This window comes from Acipenser ruthenus, chromosome 14 (genome assembly GCF_902713425.1).
Source record: "Acipenser ruthenus chromosome 14, fAciRut3.2 maternal haplotype, whole genome shotgun sequence".
Lineage (NCBI taxonomy): Eukaryota > Metazoa > Chordata > Actinopteri > Acipenseriformes > Acipenseridae > Acipenser > Acipenser ruthenus.
The window spans coordinates 20,138,661-20,166,645 of NC_081202.1; the positions used below are offsets into that span (position 1 = coordinate 20,138,661).

The 27,985-nt window shown below is 36.4% G+C and overlaps 1 protein-coding gene across 1 annotated transcript; it reads right to left on the bottom strand.

Moving 5' to 3' along the window:
• Positions 1 to 33: 33 nt before the first annotated feature.
• LOC117419632 (laminin subunit beta-1-like) lies at positions 34 to 27,985 on the bottom strand. The gene is made up of 34 exons (XM_058986067.1): positions 27,917 to 27,985; positions 27,735 to 27,820; positions 26,694 to 26,866; positions 25,587 to 25,725; positions 24,015 to 24,088; positions 23,222 to 23,410; positions 21,584 to 21,647; positions 20,478 to 20,680; positions 19,818 to 19,938; positions 19,535 to 19,723; positions 19,007 to 19,183; positions 18,631 to 18,743; positions 18,196 to 18,275; positions 17,952 to 18,087; positions 17,701 to 17,859; positions 17,487 to 17,614; positions 17,246 to 17,366; positions 16,879 to 17,080; positions 16,460 to 16,603; positions 15,930 to 16,161; positions 15,485 to 15,648; positions 13,616 to 13,840; positions 12,079 to 12,296; positions 11,724 to 11,820; positions 5,817 to 6,186; positions 5,455 to 5,639; positions 4,858 to 5,099; positions 4,118 to 4,321; positions 3,833 to 3,977; positions 2,278 to 2,485; positions 1,799 to 1,940; positions 1,293 to 1,469; positions 896 to 1,055; positions 34 to 423 (listed from the first exon to the last, which is right to left on the bottom strand). Exons 2-34 carry the CDS (start codon positions 27,763 to 27,765, stop codon positions 287 to 289), a joined length of 5,349 nt encoding a protein of 1,782 aa, XP_058842050.1. The 5' UTR covers positions 27,766 to 27,820; positions 27,917 to 27,985; the 3' UTR covers positions 34 to 286.

The following is a 27,985-nucleotide window of genomic DNA, read 5'->3' on the forward strand; positions in this document are numbered from 1 at the left end:
AAATGATTAAGAGAAAACCCAGCTAAGGTCAACTTTCATTAAAAACTCCTTTAATAATGACTGGACTCTTACAACATGTGTGTGCATGTTTCACAATACAATTATAGCATTTGGTCCCTTGTTTGTTTACAAACATTACTTGTCAAATATATTGTAAAAATGCATTCTCTTTGGATTTTTTTAAATTGCACATTTCATTAGTTAATGTTTGACATGCTTTCTTAAAGCTTTAAGAATATACTTCACTCTTATTAGGTATGTTATTCATGGAACAGCATCATGTTTGTTACAAGCAGGTGCTATAAACAGCAACTTTCTGGCTGATAATCTGTAAAAGTGAGCGTACTGCCTCCTCGAGCTCAACTAAAAGCTTTGCTTTATCTTCTAAGGTTTTCTGGTTATCTTCATATGTTTTCTCTAAAGCTGAAAAACATAAAACAGTTCATTAATAAAAGGGTGTTGCCACATTATAAATATCAGCTGTGGGTTTTTAAAGCAACATTTTTATTTGATCACCTAAATGCTACTTTTAAAGTGTTACAGATTATATCAACTTTAGTTTTCTGCACTGGTCCAGTAGGTGGCAGCGTTGTGTAGTGAGAGTTTTACACCCTGAAAAGACTAGAATAAAAGTTTGCGATGTAGTTCTTGTTGTACAACCCAGAATCCTTTCAGCTGTTAATTGGATCACAAACAGTCATAAAAAAAAAATACAACTAAAGAATTCTGTCCAATTTCCCAGTGAGACACTGTATGCAAATGTTATTTATTAGCATATAGCAGCCAACTGAGAACACAAAAGCTAAATAAATGAACTTAAGCATTAAATAAAAAAGTGTGTGTGTGTGTGTATGTATATATACAGTTATTCAACTGTTTAAGAGTTGTAGTTTACCTTTTAGCTCCTGAAGTCTGCCGCCAGCATGTGACAGCAATTGTTTTGCTTCATTTTGAAGTGCCTCTGCCCTCTGCCTTGCATCAGCCACACCTTCTGACTTTTGGACTATTAGAACTTCTACATCATTATACTTGTTCTTCAGTTCATCATCCAATTCCTGGGAATTAAAACATTCTTTATGTCAGATACACATGCTACCACTAGGTTACTCAAAGAAAAGGAACAGTAGTTGAATCAAAGGGTAAACTGGACTAGTGAATCTCAGCTCATTTATTCTTCTATAAACAAATTACAGTAATCTAGTTTGTATACAGTCTGGAATTTCAATGCTTGATGACAAGGGCTGACTTTTTTCCAGAACAGTTTCTGTATTGTAAAGAATGTAAATGCATACCCTTTTAGCTTCCTCTGCATCGTGCTTAACTTTATCTGCCGATTTCTCAATCTCTTCAGCCATGTCTGTGTTGTCAGATGCCTTCTGTTTTAGATCACCAATATCCTTCTCCAGCTGAGCAAGTCTTTGGGTTGCATTGTTTAGTCTGCTCTCTGAAGCTGCAGTCTCGGATTCAATCTAGGATCAAATAATAATGTTAACTTGGTTAGGGTTTATTCAGTCACGCTTTTCTACAGTTATCTATGTATTCTTATCACTGTTAAGTCACCTCAGAAACAACATTTCAGTATTCACCACTACATTACAATATTTTAAAGTTAGATTTTTTAAATGGACAACTATGATTTTAATTAGTTGCTCTAAATTCTTAAATATATACTTACTTAGAGAAGAGGCTCATAAAAAGGCTCAAACTAAAAGGCAAACAAGGGTTCACACAGACTATTGTATTTCAGGGTCTCGTCCACCCTCTTTCTGCACCACTGCAGTCTGGAGAGATGACTCACCGAGGTCAACAGGTCCTGAGTCCCTCTGATGTCAACATCAGCCTGCATAATTGCTTTCTCTGCAGCATTCTGGGCTTTTTCGGCTTCCTCCAGGGCTTCCTTTACCATGTCAGCTGTATTCTTGACATCTGTTGCTTCTTTACTGTAACACAAACAGCCAATTCAGATATGCTCAGTAATGATTCATGGTTTAAATTAAAAGCAAGAGAAACACATTTTGTACACTACCCAAAATAATCAAATGCTAAGAGCTTCAAAGAACACACCTACTTCTGCCATAATCTGTAAAGTACATGGTACAAAACAGCTATTTAATATAAATCCAGAAGTTACACCGTTTAAAAAAAACTATGTATCCACTGAGAATATGCTGTCTCAATTTACAAGGATTGAGGATTGGAAAAAAAAAAAAAAGCACCAGACCAAAACAGAATTATTTTTGGAGTTGGAAAGTCTAGCGTCTGGAGACTTACACTCACCTTGCTTTTCTGGCTTCACCAAGCAGAGTCTCAGCTCTGTGAATATCGTCAGCACTCTGACTCAAGATTATCTCCACATCAGACAAACTTTCCACTCGCTCCCGAATGTCATCAGTTAACTCCTGAAGCTGTTGCGGGGTAGTAGGCATCTGCATTTTCAACACTTCGTTAGCAACAGCCTCAATGCTTTCGAGATCCGCACCATCCTCTGCAACATAAAATCAGATTCATTAACCTGGTGATTTCTACCAAACACCAAATTGTAAATCTGTCTGGGAATATATACTATATTGCTTATCATAATATTTGGCTTTTAAGGCTGGAGTGTAAACACAATAGGGCTGTCAATTAAGCCTCCAAATAGCAATCGTAATTGGGCACACAAAATCGACTCATTCGAATAAATATCAATGATTGTACCATTCCTCTCCCACCAACGTGATTATTTTAATATCATTGTAGTTAAGTAAAAGCTTGTGAATGCGAGGGGTAGCGTCAGGAGAGAAAAAAAAAAATAAGAAAACATAACCCACAACATTCACAACAAGCAAGTTTAACATACTACAGGGGTGTTACTAAAATATTGATTCCAGATTACAGTACTTTGGAATGTAATCTATATAAACTAGACACGAGTTTATGAAAACCGTCTTTTTTTTATTCAGTGACAGCTGCAGCATCACGCATTGCATCTTATTAATACCACTGGACCACCTAACCCTGCCTGGAATATCATCATCATCATCATAATACAAATACATTGACTTATTTAGCACAACATGCATACCTGCTATGGGTCAAGCTGATCGTTACTCCAAAATTGCATTTAATATCACTGATGTTTTTTTTTTTTTTTTTTTTTTTTTTTACGTTATTGAATATTGTTAAATATTTATTATATAACAGTTCATTTTGAAACTCCAAAGAAGTGCAAACTATATACAGTCAGTTTTCTTCAATGTGCACAATTTATTTACAGGCTGTTTGCCAGGAATACAAGCCTGTCATCCTGCTCTGGATTCAAGGCAGCATGCTTTTTTGTTTGTTTCCATCGAATACACAGAGGGGTGTACCTACCAAGCATTTTCAAAACTGATTCGCTGGTAGGATGGCACCAGTAAATCAGGTGCTAGTTAACACGAGCAGGAAAAGAAGAGCACACGCACTGCTTGTCTGGCAGAAATACTGTAAATAGCAAGGTGCGGTTTCGTTGATAAACATATATAAATGTTATTAACTATGCACATTACAAAAATGTAATCATTGAATCGATTATCCAGTATTTATATCAATGTATATAATGAGGAATGGAATCGGCAGAAAAATCCATTTTCGATTTAATCGTAGCAGCCCTAAAACACAATAAGCTACGAAGGGCAGAGTTAATGCTGTAACTCCCTCGACACTTGTTCTACTAGAGTACAAACAGGATAATTATATTGTTCGGAGCATGATATTTTCAGAACATTTTATAGTTGTGTGTCATCTAAAATGACTGCACATGCATAGGACTCATGCTAGCATTCATTACTTTCTGTTTAACTTTAATACGTACGTGTCAAGAACTCGCGGATTTGCTTGATTAAATTTCTCAAGTCTTCGTTGCTTTTATCCACTTTCTGTTTGGTTGAGTTTGTTTTCTGGAGAACTTCCTGTGCATTTAGCTTGGCCTCATCAGCCTTCAGTTTTGCCTCAGAAACCTTCAATAAATGATAAAGACGTTAGAGATCTGTCAGAAGTAGCAAAGAGTCAGACAACTGTCATCAAAACGTTTTTCAACACATTAATTTCACATCTGGTTGCCCTCTCCTTTGATGGCCAACTGTGATAAATGACATACCATTTTAGACAGTTGGTCCACCTCTGCCAGGACATTGAGAATTTCTGTGTCAAAGTCCACAGCTTTCTTCCAAGCATTGTGAGACAAAGTAACAAGACCATCACAGCCCTCGCCTCCACACTTCTTGGTTCCATCTTCATCACGACAGCTTAAACCCCCACACTGTCCTTCAGTACAAGAGCCTCCAGAAGAACTTCCACAAGTCTAACGCAAGGAAGATAAAGCCTTACAGTTGGTATCAGATGATAAAGAGCTAGATGACCTTTTAGACAGTTAGATAATGCCAGAAATAACTTCTCTTCTTATCATCAATATTGCACAATACAACATAACTCTTTTACTGAATATAAAAAGAAACAGCATTCAAGACTGACTTTAAAACCAAGATCACGTCATTGACATATATCTTAACGGGTTCTTTCTCTAGGTACCATACTGTTTAGAGTACTATTTAAGAGTACTGGCTTGCAAGACATTGATGGCTTCAGTGTGCCATAGTTCAGTCTTAAAGCAGTTCATGCAGTTCCAAAAACACGGTTTGGTGAAAGGTCTAGGGCTTTATAATAAAGCAACAGAGAACATACCACGCTCAAGGTGTTTACAAAGTTACAAAGGTACAAAGTTTTTATGTTTTAGCAAATAATTGAGCAGCATAGAATAGACCACACAAGGCTTAAAGTAAAAATATGCATGTCAATGACAAGTGAGTAGTTAATAAAAGGAGTTCAAAAGTCATTTACCTTTTCATTGACTTCAGACAGGTCTAGGGTTTGTAGCTGAGCAGCAAGATCATCTAAATGTTTAGTATAATTCTCTTGGTTTTCCTCAAACTGGATACGAGTCTCATTCATTAAGTCTTCCACTTGCTGGCGAATGGCAGAGGACTGTTCTACTGTGTTATCTGGGTCAGTAGTGGAAGTATTTACCCGTGATTCAGCATCCATAGACTGCTGAAAATACTTGTTGACACTGTCTAAAGCTCCTAAAAATAAAAATAAATACAAAATGAAATGTACAGAAATTTTAAAAAAAAACCTTGATAAAAGATCAACATTAATTCTTGGAAACCATCAAACAGCATGGCATATTAATAGATCATAGAAAGCTCTTTAACAAATCTGTTTTAAAATTAACCAATATCACGACTTACAGCTTTTATAATATATCAAAGACTAATACCAAAAGTCAAGATATGACTATACTATACTATCACATTTTGACCAACGTTACACGCTTAACTGAATGAAGTCGGTTGTCTTGAACCTTCATTTTAGGTACTCATTCACATATTTTTAACATCCATAAGATTCAATTTGTTCTTTAGTAGACACACTCACCTTGGATGTCAGAATTCTTGACAAATTCCAGCTGCTCTGCCAAGTCATTAACCACTTTGTTCAAATTCTGAGATTCTTTCTGAAGGTCGTCTAGCTCAGTGTTTGTGTTGCTGTTATTGGCTGACGTGGCAGCAAGTTCCAGTTCTACATTTTGTACATTTTTGTTAACCTCTGTGATCAGTTTCCTGTGAACACAGAAAGTAACTAATTTAGTAATCATAATTCAAACCCTGTCGTCCTATCCACAGCTGTATCAATCTCACCAACATCAGAGAGAGAAGAAAAGCCTGTACTTAATCTTTTTGCTGTATATAGTCATTCAGATGCTGAAACGTAAATATTGATCATATTTATGTACTTACTGTGCCTCTTCCAGGAGATTTTGAATGTCATTGAGAGGCTGGGAGGCAGGATTCTGAGCTAGAAGACTTCTGATATCATTGGCCCTTTGCTCGATTGCGTTTACTGTGTCTTGGTAGGGTCCAGTAATGCCACTTGCTTTGATCGAGTTCACTTTCTTCAGAAGCTTGTGGGTCTTATTGGTTAGGTCTCCAATGATAACGTCCCACTCCGCAAAGCACTGATGACATTGCACACAGTCTGGGAAAACGCCAGAGTAGCCTCTAGCACATTTATCACAACGCGGACCTGCGATTCCTTCTTCGCAGATACAGTTCCCATCAGTGCGGTCACACTGGGGTGTCTGGATGCCACTGGGTTCACAGTCACAAGCTGTTTGAGGGGGTTTAACACAATGCTTAAGATCAGATAGGCATCAGCAAAGTGTTGGATTTATTAATTATACTGTATTCTAAAACAATTTAATATACCCATTACTTTGCAGAATAATATACTGTATTTTATATGCAAATATGAGGTCACATATATCATCTGTTTTTCAGACAGGGGCCCTTTGCTAGTTAAAGAATTCCAAAAACAGTGATGAAAGCAAATGTTAGATATATTTGGTGGAGCTTGTATTTCATTAGGAAAAACTGGGTTCTGTTCAGTCAAAATTGGGTTGTAGAAAATGTAGAAAAAAAAATGTAGAAAACATGTATTTCAGGGCTCTTCAACTGGCAGCCCACGGGCCAGCGACAGTCAGCAAGAATTTAAATAAATGTAAAAAACAAAAAACAAAAACAGTAACATTGTAAATCAGTTTGAAATTAAGACGTGTGTCTTATTTTTGTATACGGCAAGGCAGCACACGCATCACACCACCCCTTTCACTAAGCCATGTCGCAACTCACGCAAGCCAGTTCCATTGAGTTCCGCTTTGTGTACTCTGTGGGTGATTTTAGTTTTTTATTCATGTTGCTGTTAAAAGTTTTTTTTCTTCTTATTTTGAAAATGATATAAACATGGCTCTCTACTCCATCTAGTAAGAGAAAACTTGATGGTGACATCGTAGATTCAACAATGAGTGGACCAATAAATACTTATGTATTTTACAAACTGTACCGAACACAAAGCCAATATGTTTAATGTACAATGAATGTGTCAGTAGTTAAGGAATACAATGTGAAAAGGCATTTTGAAACCAAACAAGGAGCTTTTGGAAATATGTATCTAGAGGGTTCAGCAGTTAGAAACTCAAAAGTAGAGGCACTGATCTCTTCCTGCCAACGTGTCTGTGCAATTCCTGTGCGATCTTGCACGTAGACTTTTTAATTAATTAAAAAGTATACCATACAAAGGAGATTAACAGTTTGGTCAGAAACATCAAATGTCATTATTTGGGAAATAAACCAAAATGTAGAAACATAATTATACATCGATTTCCCATATGCTACTGTTATCCCTTTCCTGATCTGTTTGTTTAAAAGTTTTCAATTCTGTCAGAGATGGAATAGAAAGAAAGACACAAGTTTATTTGTTTTAAGTGACACACTCACATATTGTGTGATGAAAGTTTTTTGTGCACACTTTTACTCTGTCACATCACTGCCTTATTTACAACCACATTGTCGCACAGTTCTCGCTCTCAGACTGTATATTATAGTAGAACAGTTATACTATTATTATGTCACATACATTTAAAAATGTTTGTAATGGTACTCTGTTAAATGTACACACGGTTCTATTACAGTACTCATATGGTAAAATCTGTAAGTCTTGTTCAATATACTAACATTACATTATATAATATTTATTATATTGCTTAAAAATGTGCAGAGTAAAATACTTCTGGCCCACCTACTCCTAACGGTTTTCCAATTTGGCCCCCTTAAACTAGTTGAAGAGCCCGGATGTATTTGAATAAAGTGAAAACTGGGTTTAGTGAAAATGCAATGTAGAAGAAATGCATTTAAAAAAGACTGTGAACAAACCAGGGAACAAATTAGTGTAAAATTGTTTGAAATTCTAATAGTGTAAATGCGTTGGGTATTTAAACAAATTATGTCTGGGTCAGCATGTTATTAGTTTATCTTGCCTAACATACTGCACCCATCAACTACCCAAAATGCTGTGTGTATGGAGGGAGGACAGCTTTAGTGTCAACAAGAGGGGCCAGAAATCAAATGAAACCTACCAGATACAGCATACATTGTAAAAGTGCAGTGGTTTTGACCTTTGAGTAGTTTTAAAACTCCTCATGCATGAATATGATTCCCTTTCTCAGCAGTATTTTTGTCGTCTCGCACCCCAACCCCCCCGGAAACAAAATCACGCATTTGTGCAGGTGGATGATCATTTTGAAACTATAGGTCAGATTGTATACTTTGAGCGGCTAAACAACACAATAAATATTTATACAGGAGCGGTTTAGATATAATATAGTTAAACAAAACTCAATTCAAGATCATTATTTTCCTTTACTTTCATTTCTGCATTTGAGTCGTCCTGCGTACCCCGACTCTTAGAAGTACTACACGTACCCCCAGTTAAAACCCCCTGCTCTATGGCAAACTAAAACGGGAGTGTTTAAATGACAATCTTTTATCCAGTTTTTTTTTCTTGTTAAATATTTACTGAAACTGTTCTCCAATATTTAGTTTACTGTAAATTCTGGATGGGCTGCACTGAAGCCACATTTAATTACAGAGCAGGGATAGCATTGTCAGTGACAAGTGTACATCTTACTTTGGGGAGCCAGACTTTCTTTCAATAAAAGTTAATTAGTTTCATTCACTTTGAGAAATCTATACAGTAACAGTATTTCAAGCAGCTGCTGTTTTGTGCAGTCATTGCGTGGGAAGATGTCCAACTTATAAGGTCATTACATTTCTATTAAAGCATGCATGATTACATTTCCATGCACTCATTGGATCCAGCTAATCATTTGAGTTAATCAAGCTGTAGACACAGATGTTCAACATGGTTCCTTTAAACATCCAACTTTTTTTTTTACAAAAGCCTATCAAGGACTCCGTCACAACCTTTGTCCCTTCAGTAATGGCACGACCGATACACTATATTTCAAGTAACAAGGAGAAACAAAGGCCCACTTCAAAACTCTTACCCCAGGGTCAAAAGTTCTTCCTCCAAATGAGATGATGGAGGCTGGAACAGAGGAAGCCACAGAATTCAAAGCTCTTGTTAAATTAAGGGGTTGGGGATAGAACAACAAAGAGGATCTGAACCACACAGAAGGCGTTCCAATTGTTCAAAGCCGTTCCAGACAATCACATTCCACTTTGACATTCCAGCCATTTAATACACAAACTTATATGATACCCTGCTCATGAATAATTTTCTATAGATGGATTCTAGGTTTAAGTATTATTATACTACCAAAAGATAGATAATCACTTCACAGATTAACATGCAGAGATTAAATACATAGTATACATAGTATGCAACATTATAAAATCAAACTTTTTTCGTGCGAGTTTGATTTTAATATCCTCCAGCAAACTACCCTTTAATGCTTTGTATTGTATTGGCTTAATCCTATGCATAGCATCCCACACGAAACATGCCATTATGTAAGATGTGTGAATGGATCCTTTTTACTCCAATAATGGACAATCTAAAGCAAGTAAGAAATGCCAGCAAATTAATAATTCAATGAAAATGTCTGCATTCTTTAAATATTATAAAACGCTTGAGCACCCACACAGGAGTTTTACCAGTTTGTATTATTAATGCCAACTACATCTCTGTCCAGGCTGTAACAATAACAATTTTGGAGTGGCAAAACTCTCTAGCATTACTCATGTTTGTCAACCATCACGTAGCACCTATATCAGAGCTAGCCCTGTTGGTTACAATGAATTGCATATCTGACACCCCAAATTGTTAATGTTTACTACTTCTGAATTAATCAACCTGTGTGGTTGAGGTGTGATTTGGCCCACGTGTTGATGTGTAAACATTCTTAGGCTTGTAAAAGTGACAGTGCAAGCCTGTAATGTCTTCATCCCTGCTGAGGCAGCCCCATGCACTGTATTGAACACTGACCAAGTGTACTGCATCCAAAAAGAATTTGAAGCCATGAGCCAATTCAGAATCCTTAATAAATCTATAACAAACCTATACAAATAGTAGACAAACATTTTTAAGCATTCTTACTTTACAGCATTTTTTCACACCTGCCTAAAACTTTTGCACAGTACTGTATATATATATATATATGTATTGCTTACTTCTTAAACTGTCTTGCTACTGAGCCTTTAGGGAAGTGGATTTTACTTCTTAGAAAACATTATCTTTTAATCAAATAACTGCTAAATTCTTGACACTGACCTTAAATACATGAGGACAACTGTTGTAATAAAAGCAGTTACAATATAATAGCTAGTTTCTAGGCAGCTTTCTTTCTTACTTTCTACGCCTCTTTATCCACTACTGTTACCTTGAATGAAAGCCAAGAAGCCACCCCACCTGGCTCTCTCATAAATCACAGCTGGGCCATCTGTACTTTTTACTACTTCCTCGCTTTAAACACATGCATTAAACACAGCTTGCCCTTCGTTCTGCAATGCAAATTAAAGTGCTTCAATGTTAGATAATTACTTAAATGCCTTATACACCTGGCTATGAACACCGAAGGTATCTATGCGAACGCTAGGTGATATTTTTACTAAAGAATTCTTCATTACCAAAAGGTTTGTAAACAGCCTAATGACATCTGAGCAATTTTAAAAATATGCTTCTTATTTTAATATTGTATCACACTACGCATTTTTAGCATTTGACCAGCACATTAGTGTCAGTTTAAACTTTTGTTTTCACAGCTCAGTTACACAGTTTCATATTAGACTACAGAAAACAAGCTAGACGTTGAAACAAAGGGACCCTGTGTTAGCTGTTGAAAGTCTGTTTTCACTTTAACATTACCCTTGTTTCCACACGACAGCAATCAAAGCAATGCTTTATAGTCACATAAACCCATACTGTTGGGTATAGACAGATCTGGTCCAAGTTATTAGCAGAAACAGTCATGTCAATATCTGACCATATTTAGCCACGTGAAACACCAAGGTATGACGTGTTTTACTGCATTGTAATTAAGCCACTTTCTCAAACACTTCACATTTTAATCCTTGGGTTACAACGATATTGACCAGAATCACAATTCCAGATGGGGCAAGTGGTGACAAGATCCATATGAAGTTAAACAGTATTTCTATATTTAGAATGCTGCTATTAAATATGTAAACCTGAATGGCTTCTAGGTTAGATCAGGCTTTGTCAGATAAAAGCATATCCGGGCACTCCATACATCAATACAACAGTTCCTGTAACACATGTTGAACCCCAAACATCTTTGTTGTTTAAAAAGTAGAAAGGAAAGACATGGACATTCTATTGTTGCTATGTTGCCATTAGTGAATGGTTTCAAGATACCACCCACCTTGTTTTAATTTACAAAAGAAGACAAAAAAAAACCACAAGACACTGTACAACACCTGAAAGACTACCATTATACATCAAAGAACATGACAACATTCAGAGAGTGTTTCATTACACTAGATAATATTTTAAAAACTTCAGAGAGAATACTGAAGTTCTAATTCACTTTGACCCAAACATAGATTTTAAAAGTAAACAAAAATTGAAAAAGTAGTAAGATAATTATAGCTTATAATAATTAAAGTTATTTGTGTCTATGTAGCTTACTAATGACCACCTCATTAGTCTCTCAGGACAATGGCCACCTGCTTTTTTAACCTTTTGTTATGACAGGAGATAGACCTGTTAAAATATATATTAGTGATTGTTAGTGTTAAATTGTTCCATTGTGCCCCACTCTCAAACTCCAACAATAACAAATTAAAATGAGTTTGTCCCAACATTAAGATGAACAGATATCTAATTACCTTTGCATTCCTCAGCAGGATCTCCCCAAAAAAGCTCCTGGCAGTTGTTGCAAGCACGACCTCCAAATCCAGGCTTGCACACACATTGACCTGTTAACTGCAGGAAGTCAAACTTGTAAGCCACCAACACGGATAAACTTTATACCGCTTTTGTACAGTTAAAGGATTCTAACAAAAACATAAACTCTTATAACACACAAACCTTTTGGAATATTTTAAAACATGCACTTTCCTGATTGATTGTGTGCTTGAACATAGTTTCCCGTTGACAGTATTTCTTATAAGTGTGGACATTCAATTTTATTACAAACAGACAGATCCTGTAAAGAACATAAAGAAAACTATCTGATGGTACCTCATTGCAAGATGATCCGAAGGAACGTGTTTCATCACAGTCACAATCCTCACACCCATTCCCACTGGCCAGATTCCAAGTGTCTGTAGCACACTGATCACAATTCTGTCCAATCACGTTCGGGAGACACTGGCACTGACCATTGTTGAGGTCACAGTGGCATTCATTTGAAGAGGGGCAGGTATCATTCACTGTACCCAGGTAGTTACAAACACACTCTAATACAAAAAAAAATAGCAAATGATAAGACAAGACAATGTTATCCAGTTGTATGTATTTAAAAAATAAATAAATACAAAAACAATACCACACATTATATATATATATATATCCATATGGTATTGTTTTGTATAAATCACACAAGAAAAATGACCTGTGACACTGTTGCTAAATTTAAATTCAGTAGTTCGGGACAAACACCAATCACAAAATGTTTTTTACAAATATTTATTGTAGAGAATGCAGAGTATGCGATTTAACAGAAAAGTATGCTGTATATACACATTCATTTGGCATCAAACCTAACTTGGTTTGAGGGTTCGCTGCCTGGCCAACTGGACGAGGCTGAGACCCCCATTTGATAAAACATAAAAACTGTTATTAAGAAAGGTGGAGATGGGGAGGTGGTGGGTTACGATAAAATCAAAACGCAACTGAGAGATAAGTGAAGAGGGTATTTATAGTGCTAACCATTTAAATTAGCTAATGTGTAAATTGAATGATTCAATTTGGTGATGCGGAGATTGGTGTCTGACCCTCCTCCCGAACTTTAATTATAAATTTCATTAAGAAAATATATTTTAAAACATTGGATGTTTCTTTTGTTAACTGGATGGGAGTGGATACCACCACTGTTTCCATGTTTTGCACATTTATCTAAAACATAATTTTGCAAGTAAATTCCAAGAAAACCTTAAGCTGAAATGCTAACATAGCATGAAATTGCATCATTATGCAGGAAGCCCTTTCTTAAAGGACTGCAAGTCTTAGTTAAATATGTAGCCCCATCTTGTCCCTTCCTGCTGTCGGTAAAAACAATGGTATTCCAGAAGGGTAAATGTAAACAAAGTCTGGTCCATGGGGGTGGGAGATACTTAAACACCCAGGCAGCATAACATCTTATCTTCAGATATAGGGGCAACCAAATGTTAATAAAGGAAAACAAATCTATTTGCAGTGTTCCATCATGTAATGGAAATCATTTTTACCTGTCAAGAAGCAATTCAAATTTTCCCCAATTAGTATTGATAATGCCACAGATAATGCCTTCAGACCATTTTTACAAATTTGTCTGAACAAAAAATGCAGGAATTTGAACATTATTACTTGGGAGTAACAAAAGTACAACACAAAGATGGGAGAGGCTTTGGTCCAAAACTAATAAAAATATAGATTAGCCAGGCACTTAGTACGCCTATTTTTTTAAAGTTTAAAATAGAATTGTTTGTCAACAATGGAAAATCCCAAATTTCTTTGATGTTGAGCCTAGGTTTTTTTCATGTTAAAGTAAAACAAAACCACAGCAACAAATCCTTACTTCTGCAGGTTTGTGTCAGAGCATCTCCGTAGTAGCCAAGCTTGCATCGCTCGCAGCTTCCACCCTCAGTGTGGTAGAGGCATTTCAGACAAATTCCAGTACGTGTGTCACAGGAACCCGAATCCAACATGTCAATATTGTTGTTACACTGGCACGGCTGACACACTCCTCCTACTTCCTCTGGGTTGCCATAGTAACCTGGAGCACAGTCATCACACCTGGCACCTAAAAAATACAAATTGAGAAAGGTGAACTTTCTAGACCTATTCAAAGTCGTCCAAGCCCTTATTTAGTTTAACAATACTGCTACCAGTAGACCACTCTTGTGTTACGTAATTGTAGTACTCAAACTGGCTAAGCACCAGTGAATATCATTATGTAGCTAAAGTATTTTGTTATGCTGTCTGTAGCACATTTAACTGCAGTGCACAAAATAAAATGCTTATGTTGTGATTTTCAAACAATCCTACATACAAGTATGGGGCGCCAAGTGGGGAAGAAAAAAAAAAAAAAAGCACAAATAAATATTTCTACCAGGTGTTTTTTTTTTTTTTTTTAGATTTACCTTAATACATGAATGTTAACAAAAATATACTTACGTTTTGAAACATGTACTTTCTATATATATATATATATATATATATATATATATATATATATATATATATATACTTCTAAATAACTAATAAATATTGAAAACGTGTATCACAAATTCAATATTTAAAAGTTAATATGACAATTAAATCTGGAAAAAATGCTTCAATCTTTTTTTTTTTTTTTTTTACAGTTGGCGAGTCAACATTTAGCAGACACGTTAAATCTAGGAATCTAACAAATAACTCTGTGAAAAAATACATGGAACTTCAAGATAATTATAGCAAGTTATTTGCAACTACATGTTACACTTGGCATCCAACAATTATTATTATTATTATTTATTTCTTAACAGATGCCCTTATCCAGGGCAACTTACAATTGTTACAACATATCACATTATACATTATTTTTACATACAATTACCCATTTATACAGTTGGGTTATTACTGGAGCAATCTAGGTAAAGTACCTTGCTCAAGGGTACAACAGCAGTGTCCCCCACTGGGGATTGAACCCACAACCCTCCGGTCAAGAGTCCAGAGCCCTAACCACTACTCCACACTGCTGCCCTATCTAACAGATAAATCCAAAATACATGATCTTTCAGCATTTTAAAGTAAGTTAATTCTTTGTCATTAGCAATTAAATCTGGAAAAATAAAGCGGCGGACAGCAGTGCTGCCAATTGGTTGGCTTTTCACTCCGTTTTGGGAGGAGAATGATGGTAGGCGGGTTGTCTTTTTGGGCGGTTTTAGCAAAAAACTGTGTTTTTTTATTTATTATTATTATTATTTATTTCTTAGCAGACGCCCTTATCCAGGGCGACTTACATTATTTTTTACATACAATTACCCATTTATACAGTTGGGTTTTTACTGGAGCAATCTAGGTAAAGCACCTTGCTCAAGGGTACAGCAGCAGTGTCACCCACCTGGGATTGAACCCACGACCCTCCGGTCAAGAGTCCAGAGCCCTAACCACTACTCCACACTGCTGCCCACTATTTATTTTACATAAAGAAACTGTTTTGCCAAATAATAAGAGCGAGGAGCTCTGCCATGATTGACACAAGAACAAATCGAATCAGAATAAGATGCACACAGACACAGTCCCCCTCACCCGCTTAAATGAGCGGGGACTAATTTGCATGTTAGCTTCAGATTTAGCTTGCAAAATACATTTTTGCAAAAAACTGATTTATTTTTTCAGATTGAATTGCTAACAAAGAATTAACTTGCTTTAAAATGCTGAAAGATAATTCCCAGTGTATTACCTGTATATCCCTCGCTACATGCACAAGAAACTTGGAGAGAATCTTGGCTCTGGTAACAACTGCTAGCAAATTGGCGTCCACTGTTAGGGCCATCTGGACAAAGACAAGGCCGGCAGTGATCACCTGACCCGAGAATTGGATTGCCATAGTAACCTGTTAAACATCTATAAGAAGAAGACACTGAGATTCAATAACAACATTCAGTATCAAACATGTAGAATCAAGAAGCAGATTCTTAGTTACTTAAACATAAGACATACTGAATTAATAAATCTTATGTAGTAAGACTTAATTTTGACCCAATTGGCCAGTAACTGCCGTAGTGTAACCCTATATATATATATATATATATATATATATATATATATATATATATATATTGTTTAAAAAATTCAGTACATTCTCTTATTGAGTAGTATGAATATAAACACTGTAAACTGAATACCTATCACAGGTGCGGCCTGTGGTTTGATCCTTACAGCCCACACACTCTCCAGTCTGGGGGTCACAGTGGTCGGTATGCCCATTGCAATTGCAGGGACGACAGTTGGGAAATCCCCAGTATCCTGGCAAACATCTCTCACACTGACGACCATAGGCTCCAGGGATACACTGGCACTGTCCAGTCTCAACATGGCAGAAAGAATTAGAAGAGCCCTGGGGGTTACATTCACAGGCTGCAAAGGAAAATCAAGTTACACAGTGTATATATATATATATAGCATGGCAGCAAAATATAGTATGTCAGGATAAAAAAACTTTTTTTTAAAGATAAAAGTTAGGCCATGTACTGTTCACAAGAACAGCCTTTATTTCATATTCTCCCATAACCACTACTCAATGTTACTACTTCATGTACAGTTGAAGCAACGCTTCATTTGACTGGACCAGTAAAGTCAATTAAAAAAAGTCTACTGCACACATTTAAATATACAAAAGATACAGGGTTTCATGTTTGAACTTAAATATACTTACATCTACAGCCACTGGGTCCAAACAAGTAGGTCGCAGGAGCACATTTGTCACAGTTTCTCCCAATCACATTAGGCCTGCACTGGCACTGTCCTCCACTGGGGTTGCACACTGTGCTAAGAGACCCTTGAGGATCACACTGACAGGCTGAAAACAGAAACAAAGTTGATTTACTTACAACTACAGTCAATGCGTGATCTGTGTGTTGCTTACAGCGTTAGAACTAAGCAAAATGGAGTGGCAAACAGAAACTATGCACAGTGCAGGAAGATTCAGCCTTCCTTCTAAGTTCAGTCAGCTAAGCAAACCACAACACTGTTTTAATTGTATATGGTTATTAGAACTAAACATGCATTAGAACTACGACTTTTAACCACAGAGGTTGTGCTATACAAACTAAAGCAAAAGATCAATATACATACACAATGCTCCTTGATGAAGCAGTGCAGAAATACTAAAGATGATGTTTCTGCAGATGTCAGTCATTGGAGTTTCCACCACGCTTTGACTGTTTTCCAGGCAGCGGTATCTCTGGAAGGTTTCCCAGGCACTGTTTGTAGCAACATCCTCCCCCGAACCACTGGTAAACATTTCTAACGCTTTGCAGTGAGGCATGAGTACAATCTGCAAGACAATCAGAAAACACAATCTTCTGTTACTAACAATATATCACAGATTGAGTTTTCATTTTTTTTGCCCAGCCCAATTAATCCCATCTAGTAATCCTGAAGCAGAAGAAATTCAGCACCGGTACATTATTTTTTAGCTCAGTAGTCTGCTGCAACTTACAGAATCAATCAATGTGTATGGGGATTGGACATCATTCAGAGGGGAGTAAAGTGGCAGATGCAGGCGGACAGTATAATTCAGTCCCTGCTCAAAACACACAGGGCGTGGCAGGACTACATATCTACAGAGAGGAAGAGAAAGTAACAGGTTAATGCTAATTAAAGTGAACTAACATTGAAGGGATGCATCACTACCTCCCAATTAGGTTATGCTTTAATACTAGTGCATAGGTTTTACACACCTGGAACCTGGAGGCAGAGATACCACCTGGTTGTCATCATCAGGCACTGTATTCACACATCTGCTGCTGGTAGAAATGATGTCTGGGCGAACAACAGTTATTACGGCTTCTTCCCACTTATCTGGTAACTAAAACAACAGGTGTTACAAATAGAACCAAGTTTTCACAAGTTTGTACAGTATACATTTAAAAAGAAAAATTGTATATAAGTTACCTGAGGTTCATAGCGTATTAGAATATCATACTCCATTGAAGTGGGGATGTTGTCAATATAGAATTCTAGATAGGCTCCTTCTGGAACATTCACAAACCCGATTCCTGTCCAAGTTGGTGTCCGATCTTGAGGATATGGTCTCTGGACTATGCTCACTCCCTAAAAGCATGGCACAAGATTAATCATTAAAAAGATATACACAAGCACTGAAACGTGTTATAAATTTAAAATTTCTCTTTGAATGAACTTACTGGGCCAAAGTTGGCATCCTCTGCCTCGTATGTATAATGATCGAGTGCAATAAAGTAAAACCCAGATTCAACTTCACTGCACTGGCGTCCGAACATATGCTCCCTGCACTCACACTGTCCGGTTTCTGCAGAACAGCTAACAGCAAGCAAAACAAGTTTAAGAAAAAAGAAAGTTTGGGATTCAAAAGTTAACAGCAGCTAAAAACAAAAATGGAAATGTGATGGTCATTAAATTTGTCCTTACTTGTTGTTGAGCGCTCCACCATGGTCACAGTCACAAGACCTGCACCCATCCAGATCATTGCTCAGTCCCCAGTGCTGTGGCTGATGAACAATAAGCCATTAATATTCTCAACGACCTCATGAGAGAAGTAATTTTTGCAGATTTACAGAGATGAGTTGCTTTTATGCTCTGTTAATTTTATGTGCAAACACGTTTACTACTGCAAAAAAGTGGTTTACCAAACTGATATTGTAAGGCAACTATGTGCTTCTCGAATTGCTATTGCATTTCACTCAGCCAATCAATTTTACTACAAGTAAATCTAATTTATGTTTAAGGGAAAAAAAACATTAACATCAACAGATTTGCAAATGCAGTTTCTACTCTGAACTACACAGAACAGAAAACAAATCCTGTCTGTCACCATTCTACACAATTTAAAAAAGGGTTACCTACCAGACACTGATCGCAGTTCCTCCCAGTTACCAAGCGTTTGCAGTAACAGTTTCCTGTCTCTACATTGCATGGATTTCCTCCAGGAAGAGTTCCCAAGGGACTGCATGTGCAAGCTGGACAAATGAGAAAGTGAAAATTGCTGTCACACACTCAGCAGGACTGTGCCACGAATACATAGCAGCATTCTATTATTTATGATAATAGTGGCAATTTTAACTTTGTTTCACAAATTTGGTGTCTAACATAAAAACAGTAAATTAATTGAAAAATGTAATATTTTAAAAAGAAAAATATGTAATAAGATACAGAACAGTACACACTCTAAAACCAAAATATATTACCAAAAAAGAAAAAAAGCCTTTAAATATCTACTTACGCTGACACCCCAAGGGATCATCACTTAACCCATAGAACCCTTCTTTACACTGATCACAACGCTCGCCCTCAACATTTGGTTTGCAGCGACATTGTCCAGCAATGAGACCAGTAGAGAAGTCAGTGTAGCGATCGCAGATTCCACCATTGTGGGAACCAACTGGGTCACAGTTACATTCTGAGGAGAAATGAAAGATAAGTTTTTAAAAAGTACCTATTCTATTTTTTTATGTCACTTAAACCTCACCAGTTAACAGCAACATATTAAAAACCATAGACGTAACAGGTAAAAAATATATAGATCAAGAAAAGAAACACAGAAAAAAATCTCTGTTCCTACTGTAGTTAAGGGTGGCTTTGAAATCTCCTCTACACTCTGAGATAACTCTTGAAAGTGCAGGTGCTACCCACCCCATCACAGGCTTTTGAAACTGCTTACCCGACTTAGACAATGATCAAAGGGTAGACAGGCACAAACGAGCCCTGTATCTAACATCTTACATTTTAAGTGAGGACACAGTAAACTTACGTTCACAGATGTTGGGGTCACGGATGTCTCTCTCTGGATGTTGGTAAAAGAAAGGCTTACATTGTTCACAGTTATGTCCCATAGTGTTGTGCTCACAGCTGTCACATACACCTCCACTGACGTTTCCCGTGGACATGTACACAGCCATATCAAAGTGACAGGTGAATGAGTGTTCATTGCAATTACATTCTGGAAAGAACAAGCAAAATGTTACTTTTCTAATCACACACACAAAAACAAAAACAAGGTTAAAATCAATTATAAATAAGCTGTACAAACATACTTTTACAAGCATTGCTGTTGCGTCCCTCAGCTGGCCTCCAGGGTAGATCATGGTAGAAATCCTCACACTGCTCACAGTTCAAACCTTTGGTGTGGTGTCTGCACATGCAATGCCCGTGTACCTGGAAATAAAGCAACATTCAAGGAAACGTCTGATAAACATTTTGTTAAGCTATATATATATATATATATATATATATATATATATATATATATATAGCATAACCAATACAGCTTCTGCACAACAGCGTTCTTACTTACAACCAGTACTGTATTCTGGATGAAAATGTGCTTCAGCTGCCGAGTAGAATGCGGTTTCCCGCCAAAAACAACAAGCGTCTATGTAACGTTCAAACTCTCAAATGACGTGAAAGCGCTTGAATGTTTTCATCTGGATACAATTAGAACCCTGTCATTAACAAAACCAAATCAGACAAAAGTACCTCTATGGTTCAGCACAGCTGAAAACATAAATACAATAATTAAGCCACAGGTGTCTACATCACATCTGCATTTAAAAGAATTAGTAAAGCACTCTAAAGCAGTAAATGAGCAATGGAACTCGTTCAGTTTCAACTGAATTGTGTGTGAAAAATATGTACCCTTTAAATTGTACAAATAATGTGAGTCAAATTTCAGAACATGAATTAATTCAACTTACCATTCCTTCAACATCTTCTCCAGTTCCATCTACAGGAGCACATTCACTTGCATGCCCATAACAGAAACAATTACCACGGACTACCATGTCATAGATGGCATAATAGTATTTTTCTTTGATTTCCATCCTTGAGTCCAGCAAGTTATCTCCCAAGGTGTGTAGTCTTGTAAGATTGATCCGCAGGTTAGTGATTTTTAACATATCTTAAATATTCAACAACAAAAAAATACACAAATAAAAGTTATATTCAATAAAACTATTATAAAACAAGCTTAGAGGTATATCTTTATATCTTTTCAACATTCATTCAAAAGCTTTACTGTACCAATTTCTTGGTTTGTTTGACAACCCCCCCCCCCCCCCCCCCCAAAAAAAAAAAAAAAAAAATCACTATATATCTGCACCAATGTTTAGATTTAGATTAAAATAGGAATTTGTGGTACTGTGTAAAGCATCATCTGAGTCTAACTAAAATATTTTTCTTGAGAAAAGTAACAAAACTGTGTCAGGAGCCTCGGGGGGGGGGGGGGGGGGGGGGGGAGTCAAATCTGGAACTAATGGTGGAAGCTAATACAGAGCTTCCCTCATTCCTCCCCACCCCCACCCCTATACCCCCATTAGCACCACTACCACCCCCACCAGCACCACAAGTTAGAAATATCCTGCTACACATTCTTCTCTTCAGTGAACCCAGACAAAACTAACAGGAGAATGATGTCAGATGAAAGAATGTTTATCCTAAATAGAATATATCTACAATGTTCTACTTTTTAAACATGTTGTGTGCAGCATGACCTAAAAGATACCATATTTGAAATTATTATTCAATCACAACCATGGAATGGAGGAGGGGATTTATGTAAATGTTAAACTTATGTACAGCTGGATGATTCGAGTCAAACAGCAGTTCTGGAACTCTGGTAAATCTGAATGATTGATTATCACAGAACTGTTCTTTTTTTAATTATTCCATTTCAGTAAAGAGCATGATTTTAAGAAAGTGAAAACAATGGAACAGCCTGCTCTGTTTCCTCTCTCAATCCTATCTCTATCATCAATCGGCAATAATGTACACCAGATTAAAGAAAATAAAGCAGTATTCTTACTCTGGATACTGGGGCTGTAAGGGTCTTCAATTCTAAAAGCGGGATCCAAGACTCGAAAGATAACCTAGTCAGGAGAAAATAAAAGTAACATTACAGACATAAACAATATGCAGATGACTAAAATCCTGGCTTAAAGTCTTCACCTTGTCAGATAAACTAAAGCCAGTTTCAGACGGATGCTCCAGAGGCGTGCTGAACTCAATTGAAATGAAGTATGCGTTAGAGCCGCACTTCATTAAATTCGATAAACCAATTGGTTTCGTACTGGTGAACCGAAAGTGCACTTATTCCAAAGGTGTCTTAAATAAAATCACATTGTAGACAAATTATGACATATGGTTATTAAAGAAAAACTCTTATTTCAGAACAGAAGGCCTACGCAGCGCAGTTCTCTTGTGTCAAACAAATACAGCAAAACAGGTTTTAATCACATTTAACCATCATTAATATCTCCTTAATTGTAACAAATGATAATAATAATAATAATAATAATAATAATAATAATAATAATAATAATAATAATAATAATAATAATAAATCTGAATTTAAAAGGTTTGCAGTCTTTAGGGTCTGTTTTTACTCTTAAGACCATGATCTATCTGCCGCACTACAATCTAGTCACAGGGGCTATCTCCGTTTTCGGAAGCCATAGTGCTAAGGACAGATCAGCGAGCAGATTCCCCAGGTAGAAGCAGGGTTTTCGGTCAGTTAAGAAATAGAGCTCCGTGCTGCTGCTGGGAGTTGGGCTACTATACATTTTTTTACAGCTGCATTTCTATTAAGTCGACCTACAAGAACACGAATCAGAGCATCCCCATGCAGTTAAAAAGCCTGTCACTGACAATTATTGAAATAGTCATTGTATGTATAAGAGGATCAAAATAAATTGCTCAGAGGAAACTAACAGAAGTCTTGCATTCATGTTAATATTTATGCAAACAAGGACTGATTTCCGTGGTTTACTTATTTATTTTAGTAATACGTATAAGGGTATAAATAAATAAATAAATAAATAAATAAATAAATAAATAAATAAATACATACATACATACATACATACATACATTAATTAAAATGTAAGACGTGTTTCGCTAAATCACAATACATGTATTTTAAATTCAGTTTGCCTTAGGCCTATATTACTCAGAATATATATATTTTTTTTAAGATTTTTTAATATTTAAGAAGTTCTTAAGAAATTTAGGATGATCATAAGAAAAACTGAAGAACAATCTTAGGAAGATCGTAACTATTTTCTTATGAACTTTCTTAAGTTTTGTCTTTGGACTTTCAAGAATGCAGCCCCTGGCACGCTGCTCCTCCGTGGGCTCTGCCATGATTGATTAGCATTGTGGGATAAACAATACTGTTTAGCATATAATTTGTATATCATTTGTGTATATTAACATTAAGTGCAGCTTAGTTCAGTTTGCCGCTGGAACTCCTTATGAAACCAAGGTGCACCAGAGCAGCTCGGAGCGGCAGAGGAAGGCGTGCTAACGCCAAAAGAGCATCGAGGTGAACTTAATTGTTTCATGCTCTACTCATGTACTTAATTGGGACTTAGTCAAAATTTTGTGCTTGAATTTTTGGTACGCCTCTAAAGCATCCATCTGAAACTGGCCTTATTCAACAAACCTCTCCTTCTGTAGATGGTTCGATGTCCGAATAGCGGGAGTCACAGATGACGTCATTGACTTTCTTCATTGGCCCCACAGAAATACCTGGGAATGCAGATTCGCAGTCATATGCATAATAACGGTACACCTGCCAGGCCCTCCCAAAATCAGAAGAGCTCTCAATCAACATGGCAGCTGGACGAAATGTCTAAGAGAAATAAAAAAATACAAGTACAAGTAAAACAAGGATGTCTGTTACAGGCATGTTATATGTTTTAAAATACATGTCTAACATGTCTAAGTAATTATAAAACAGCTCAGTTAATCTCAGGGTGAATCCCCAGTTCCTCTCAAAAACCTCATCAAGTATAAAATCCAGTCTAAACCATTGTTTTTAGGAAAAAAAGCACTTGCTGGACTAGTTTCACTTGCTGTAAATAACCTAATGATTCTGTGCGTTTCAAAATTTCAATAACAGGACAAAGTGGCTCATTCATTTTACACAGTCTCCCATTCAATATTACACACAATCCATTGCTTTCATACCAGCACTCAACTCAAAAGCGTAAACTGGTTTATTACAATCCAATTTTACACTTACGTGCCACATTGTGAAGCTAAGACCTGTCTTTTTAACTTGTCAGGTGGTGAATGGAGAAATGGATTTATCTTTTAGAGACACAAATACTAAACCACACAGCTCCAAGAGATTTTAATAACACAATACTTGTCTGAGTACTCAGTGTTAAACTCCTACGAACATCTGGGACCCCAAGCAGAGGAATTGTGCCAAGAAAACCTCCTGAGGTTACCTTGAAGGTCATAATGAGATGAGTGAAATGGAATTCCGCCTCCAGATCCAGCTGGATGGTAACATTTTCCAAACCTACAGGGACATGAAAACAAGCAGGGAAAACCATGACGCAAACAGGAACAGCTGTGTGCATTGTGGTCTTATTCAAGTAAAACATTATCTGCCGAAGCTGGGGCCCTTTGGTTTGCAACCAACAGCGCTCCCACAAAAGCAACTAAAATAGTGTCCCATATTAGCGGAGGGTGTGGGCTGTAAAACACTCCAAAACATTCATTAATAAAACTGTCAGTTTAAAAACCATGTGTACTGGCAGCATGGCTTACACGTTACAAAGAACTCAAATATTTCTGTGGCCAGATGAACTTTACATTTTAAAATTAGGTAGTCTTAAGCAATACAATTCTAAAGTATACTCTCTGGGATACAAAACAGACAGTAGGAGGACATGAAGACACCCACACAGTGTGTTAGGTTCCAAAGTCCAACATTGCACCTTGGGAATTCTGCCCTCTTTGCAGTCAGACAAATAAAAAAAAATTAAAATGTTTTGTAAAAAGATACTGGAACCTATTCACAACATTTTATCTTGCAAGTAAACTACATGTGATACACATGGAACATTTTTAGTCTCTAGATTCATGACTATCAAACAGCATTTAAATGTATCAAAACAGACTTTACATAAAGAGCTTTGTGAATACAGCCTACTGTATAGAAGCTAACTGGAGACTTAACCTAGCTCTGCTTTGGACAACTGTCTCATTCTACAACAGTAGTTAAGGCCAACTGGCATTGCAGAGTTGCCATAAGCAATTTCTATCTACATTACAAAAGGCATACTACAAGTTACTGTATCAAAAGGAGCTACGTCATAGCAAAGGAGGGCAGACTGTTACCACATATGCTTTTTATCAACAGCAGCTCCATTAGCTCCACAGACACACCCTTGCCTTATAAGTTAAATCCTCTTTATTTCAGTATGTCCAGGGCTACTGGATAATTACTGGGCATGCTAAGGTCCAGGCCCCATTCTAGCTTTTGCCAACTCCCCATTTTATGGCCCTGTAGGAGTTAGCAATCCCATAAATCTCACTCCACTGGCTGTATTTCAATGTAAATTGCGCCAAGGTTAAAATCTTTGTAGTAATGACTGCAAGGGATTAAAGGGAACCACTTAAGGGAAACAAAAGACAAACTTTTTTTTTTTTTTTTAACTACTAAAGGAAGTTTGAACAGAAAAATCTCTGAACACACTGCATTATTTACATTTTTTTCTTTAACAATTACGTGATCCCTTTCCTTCATTTGAGAGACCGGTGAGAATGCAGCTGCTTCCAGATAGCAGTCTAGGTCGTTGTTTGTTGTTTTAAGTACAGTGCTAATTGTCAAATGGATGGGTTTGTCCCTTTCTACATTGCCTAAGCATTACTTTTCACTTTGAAGTCAACCCCCACCCCCACTCAGTCAGAACGCAAATAATGATTAAAGGGTTAACTACCACCACCTTATTAAATAAATAAGATGCCTTAAATTAAATTAACCCAAGGCTTCTTTTCCCATGAGAACTCACCATTTTCAGACTGCCACCAGGTTTTTAAGCGGTTATGTGCAAATGTTGTTACAACATTCTCAATGCCATGGCTGGTTGTGTGGTTTACATTCTCATCATACCGTTCCTTGGAATCACAAACAAAGCACTTCTTCTCTTCCTAAAGTTTGGAAAAAGAAACATTAACAGATTAGTGGGTATTTTCAATGGTTGAAAATGGCTTTAAAACAATGAAATCGAAATAAAAGTATGTATCTAATTATAGCTGAGCGTGGTAAGTGTAATCATAGAGTTTCTTTTGAAAAAAAAACAGTAGTGAAAAAAAGAAAAAAAAATGGAAGACTAATGCTAAAATGCATGTGTCTGTCCTTTGTTGATTAGATTAACCCACCAGGAAGTTGTCTAGACAGTATTTAAAGAGAGGCACAAGAAATACACAAATGCTGTCTTCTGATCTTGCCCTGGGTCTCAATTATTAAAATAAGATATGTTTTTTGTTTAAAAAATAAAATCACCATTCACATGAAATATTTTTTTAAAACCCCTTAGTTATTTGGATATCATCCCAAAGCTTGACTAACTTTCTTATAAACAAAGATTAATCCTGAAATTTTGTATGTCATACCACAGGATTCTAAAACACATCTAAAGATGCTTTCAGTTGTGTTCTATACATTATAATTGTAAACATATATAACAGACAGCTTCATATTTTTGCATATGAAATTTAGCTTCAACATGAGTATAAAAGCAAAGTCAAGTTGACACTTGTAAAATAAAAGATAAGTAAATGATATCCTAGAGGTGCCCACAGTTTTGTTCTTTGGGAAAAATATATATATTATGGAGCTTCCTATCTTACATTCAAATATGTTTGAGAGAATGACTTAACAGTACCTTAACAGACAAAACAGTGATTGTTAAACCTTTTGCTGTAGCATTCACTTGCATCCAATACATATACATTGTGCAACTCAGAATAATTAACAGTTATGGCATTATCCTCCTCATAACAAACACAGTATCGTTTTTTTTTTGTTTTTTTTAACAACGTGTTATGGGAATTTCAGAAAGCTGTGTTTTGGGATTGGTTGTACTGCAATGTTAAAGTCAATGTAAAGTGCATACCTGCAGATGGCTAACAATGCAAAAGGGTTCAGGTTTTAACAATCCACAGGTGGACGTGGAAGAAAGACGGTCCGCTCTTCCGATCAACAAGTCACCTGTGGCCGGATAGCAACTTCCCTCAGCACAGCCGTAACTTAACTGGGGTCCCTGGGCAAGGGCGTGCACCCAGACAGCTATACACCGAAGAGAAAAGTGAACAAGTCAAGCCCAGTGGAAAAAGACGGAACCCGCTTGCAGTATTTTGGACCCCAAGGTTTTGTAATTGCATGCAGTACAGAGGTTTGGTGCGGTACTTTCCGACAGCTATGCCGTGACATACTACCCCAAATAAAAACTAAGCAACATTATGTGTATTTTTGTAACTCATTATATATATATATATATATATATATATATATATATATATATATATATATATATATATATATATATATATCTTGTAACAATTGTAAGTCGCCCTGGATAAGGGCGTCTGCTAAGAAATAAATAATAATAATAATAATAATAATAATAATAATAATAATAATAATAATAATAATAATAATAATAAATATTATTCACCCCATAAGGAAAAACAAAACCCGTTACGCTCCAACATTGCGTCTACTGGTTTTAATTAAAAACATATGACTCCTTTTCCTTTGCACTCAGACCGGTTCAAATCTAACAAGAAAAATATGCTCTGGCTCGAATTACAAAATGGGAATTTTGAAACAGACAACAGATCGAAATATTAGATTAGAAATTCAAACATATTTGTGAGAATTAAATTAATATCTCATAAAAATCAATACAGATGGAAATATGCACCCACCCAATATACGTGTGAAGTATACTACAGTAATTTACTGTCTGAAACTAAACCATTTATATACGATTCAATTATAGGGTGTTTCTGAAATACAAATAAATAATAAATAAATAAACGACCCTGTTCTTTGGTATTTTTTAAAGACATATTACTTATTTGTATTGGCCACAGAACAGTGCACATTATCAAAAATACATTTAAAATGCATGTTATAAATCACAAAAACTTACCTTGGATCGTAGCGATTTGAAGTATCCACATTTTCCTAGTCTTTTATAACATGGGTTTGAATTTTCTTTCTAAAAGCCCAAATGTTCTAAGAAAAAAGAGAAACAAAAAACACAATACAGTTTAAACCCGTATATATGCAATGTGTAAACAACTTAAACAAATGTGTATAACGCACGCTTACATCCAAAACCCCTCACACTGCGCCTCGCTCTGCAGCCCTACCCTTCTAATTCCAAAACTTCTAATGGGA

Excerpts from the sequence above, each read along its gene's own strand:
- LOC117419632 (XM_058986067.1), bottom strand. The coding sequence starts at position 27,765 with ATGTGGATACTTCAAATCGCTACGATCCAAG. Across the intron at positions 23,411-24,014 it reads ATCTCATTATGACCTTCAAG|ACATTTCGTCCAGCTGCCAT; the intron begins GTAACCTCAGGA and ends TATTTCTCTTAG. Across the intron at positions 13,841-15,484 it reads ATGTAGCGAGGGATATACAG|GTGCCAGGTGTGATGACTGT; the intron begins GTAATACACTGG and ends TGTATTTTTTAG.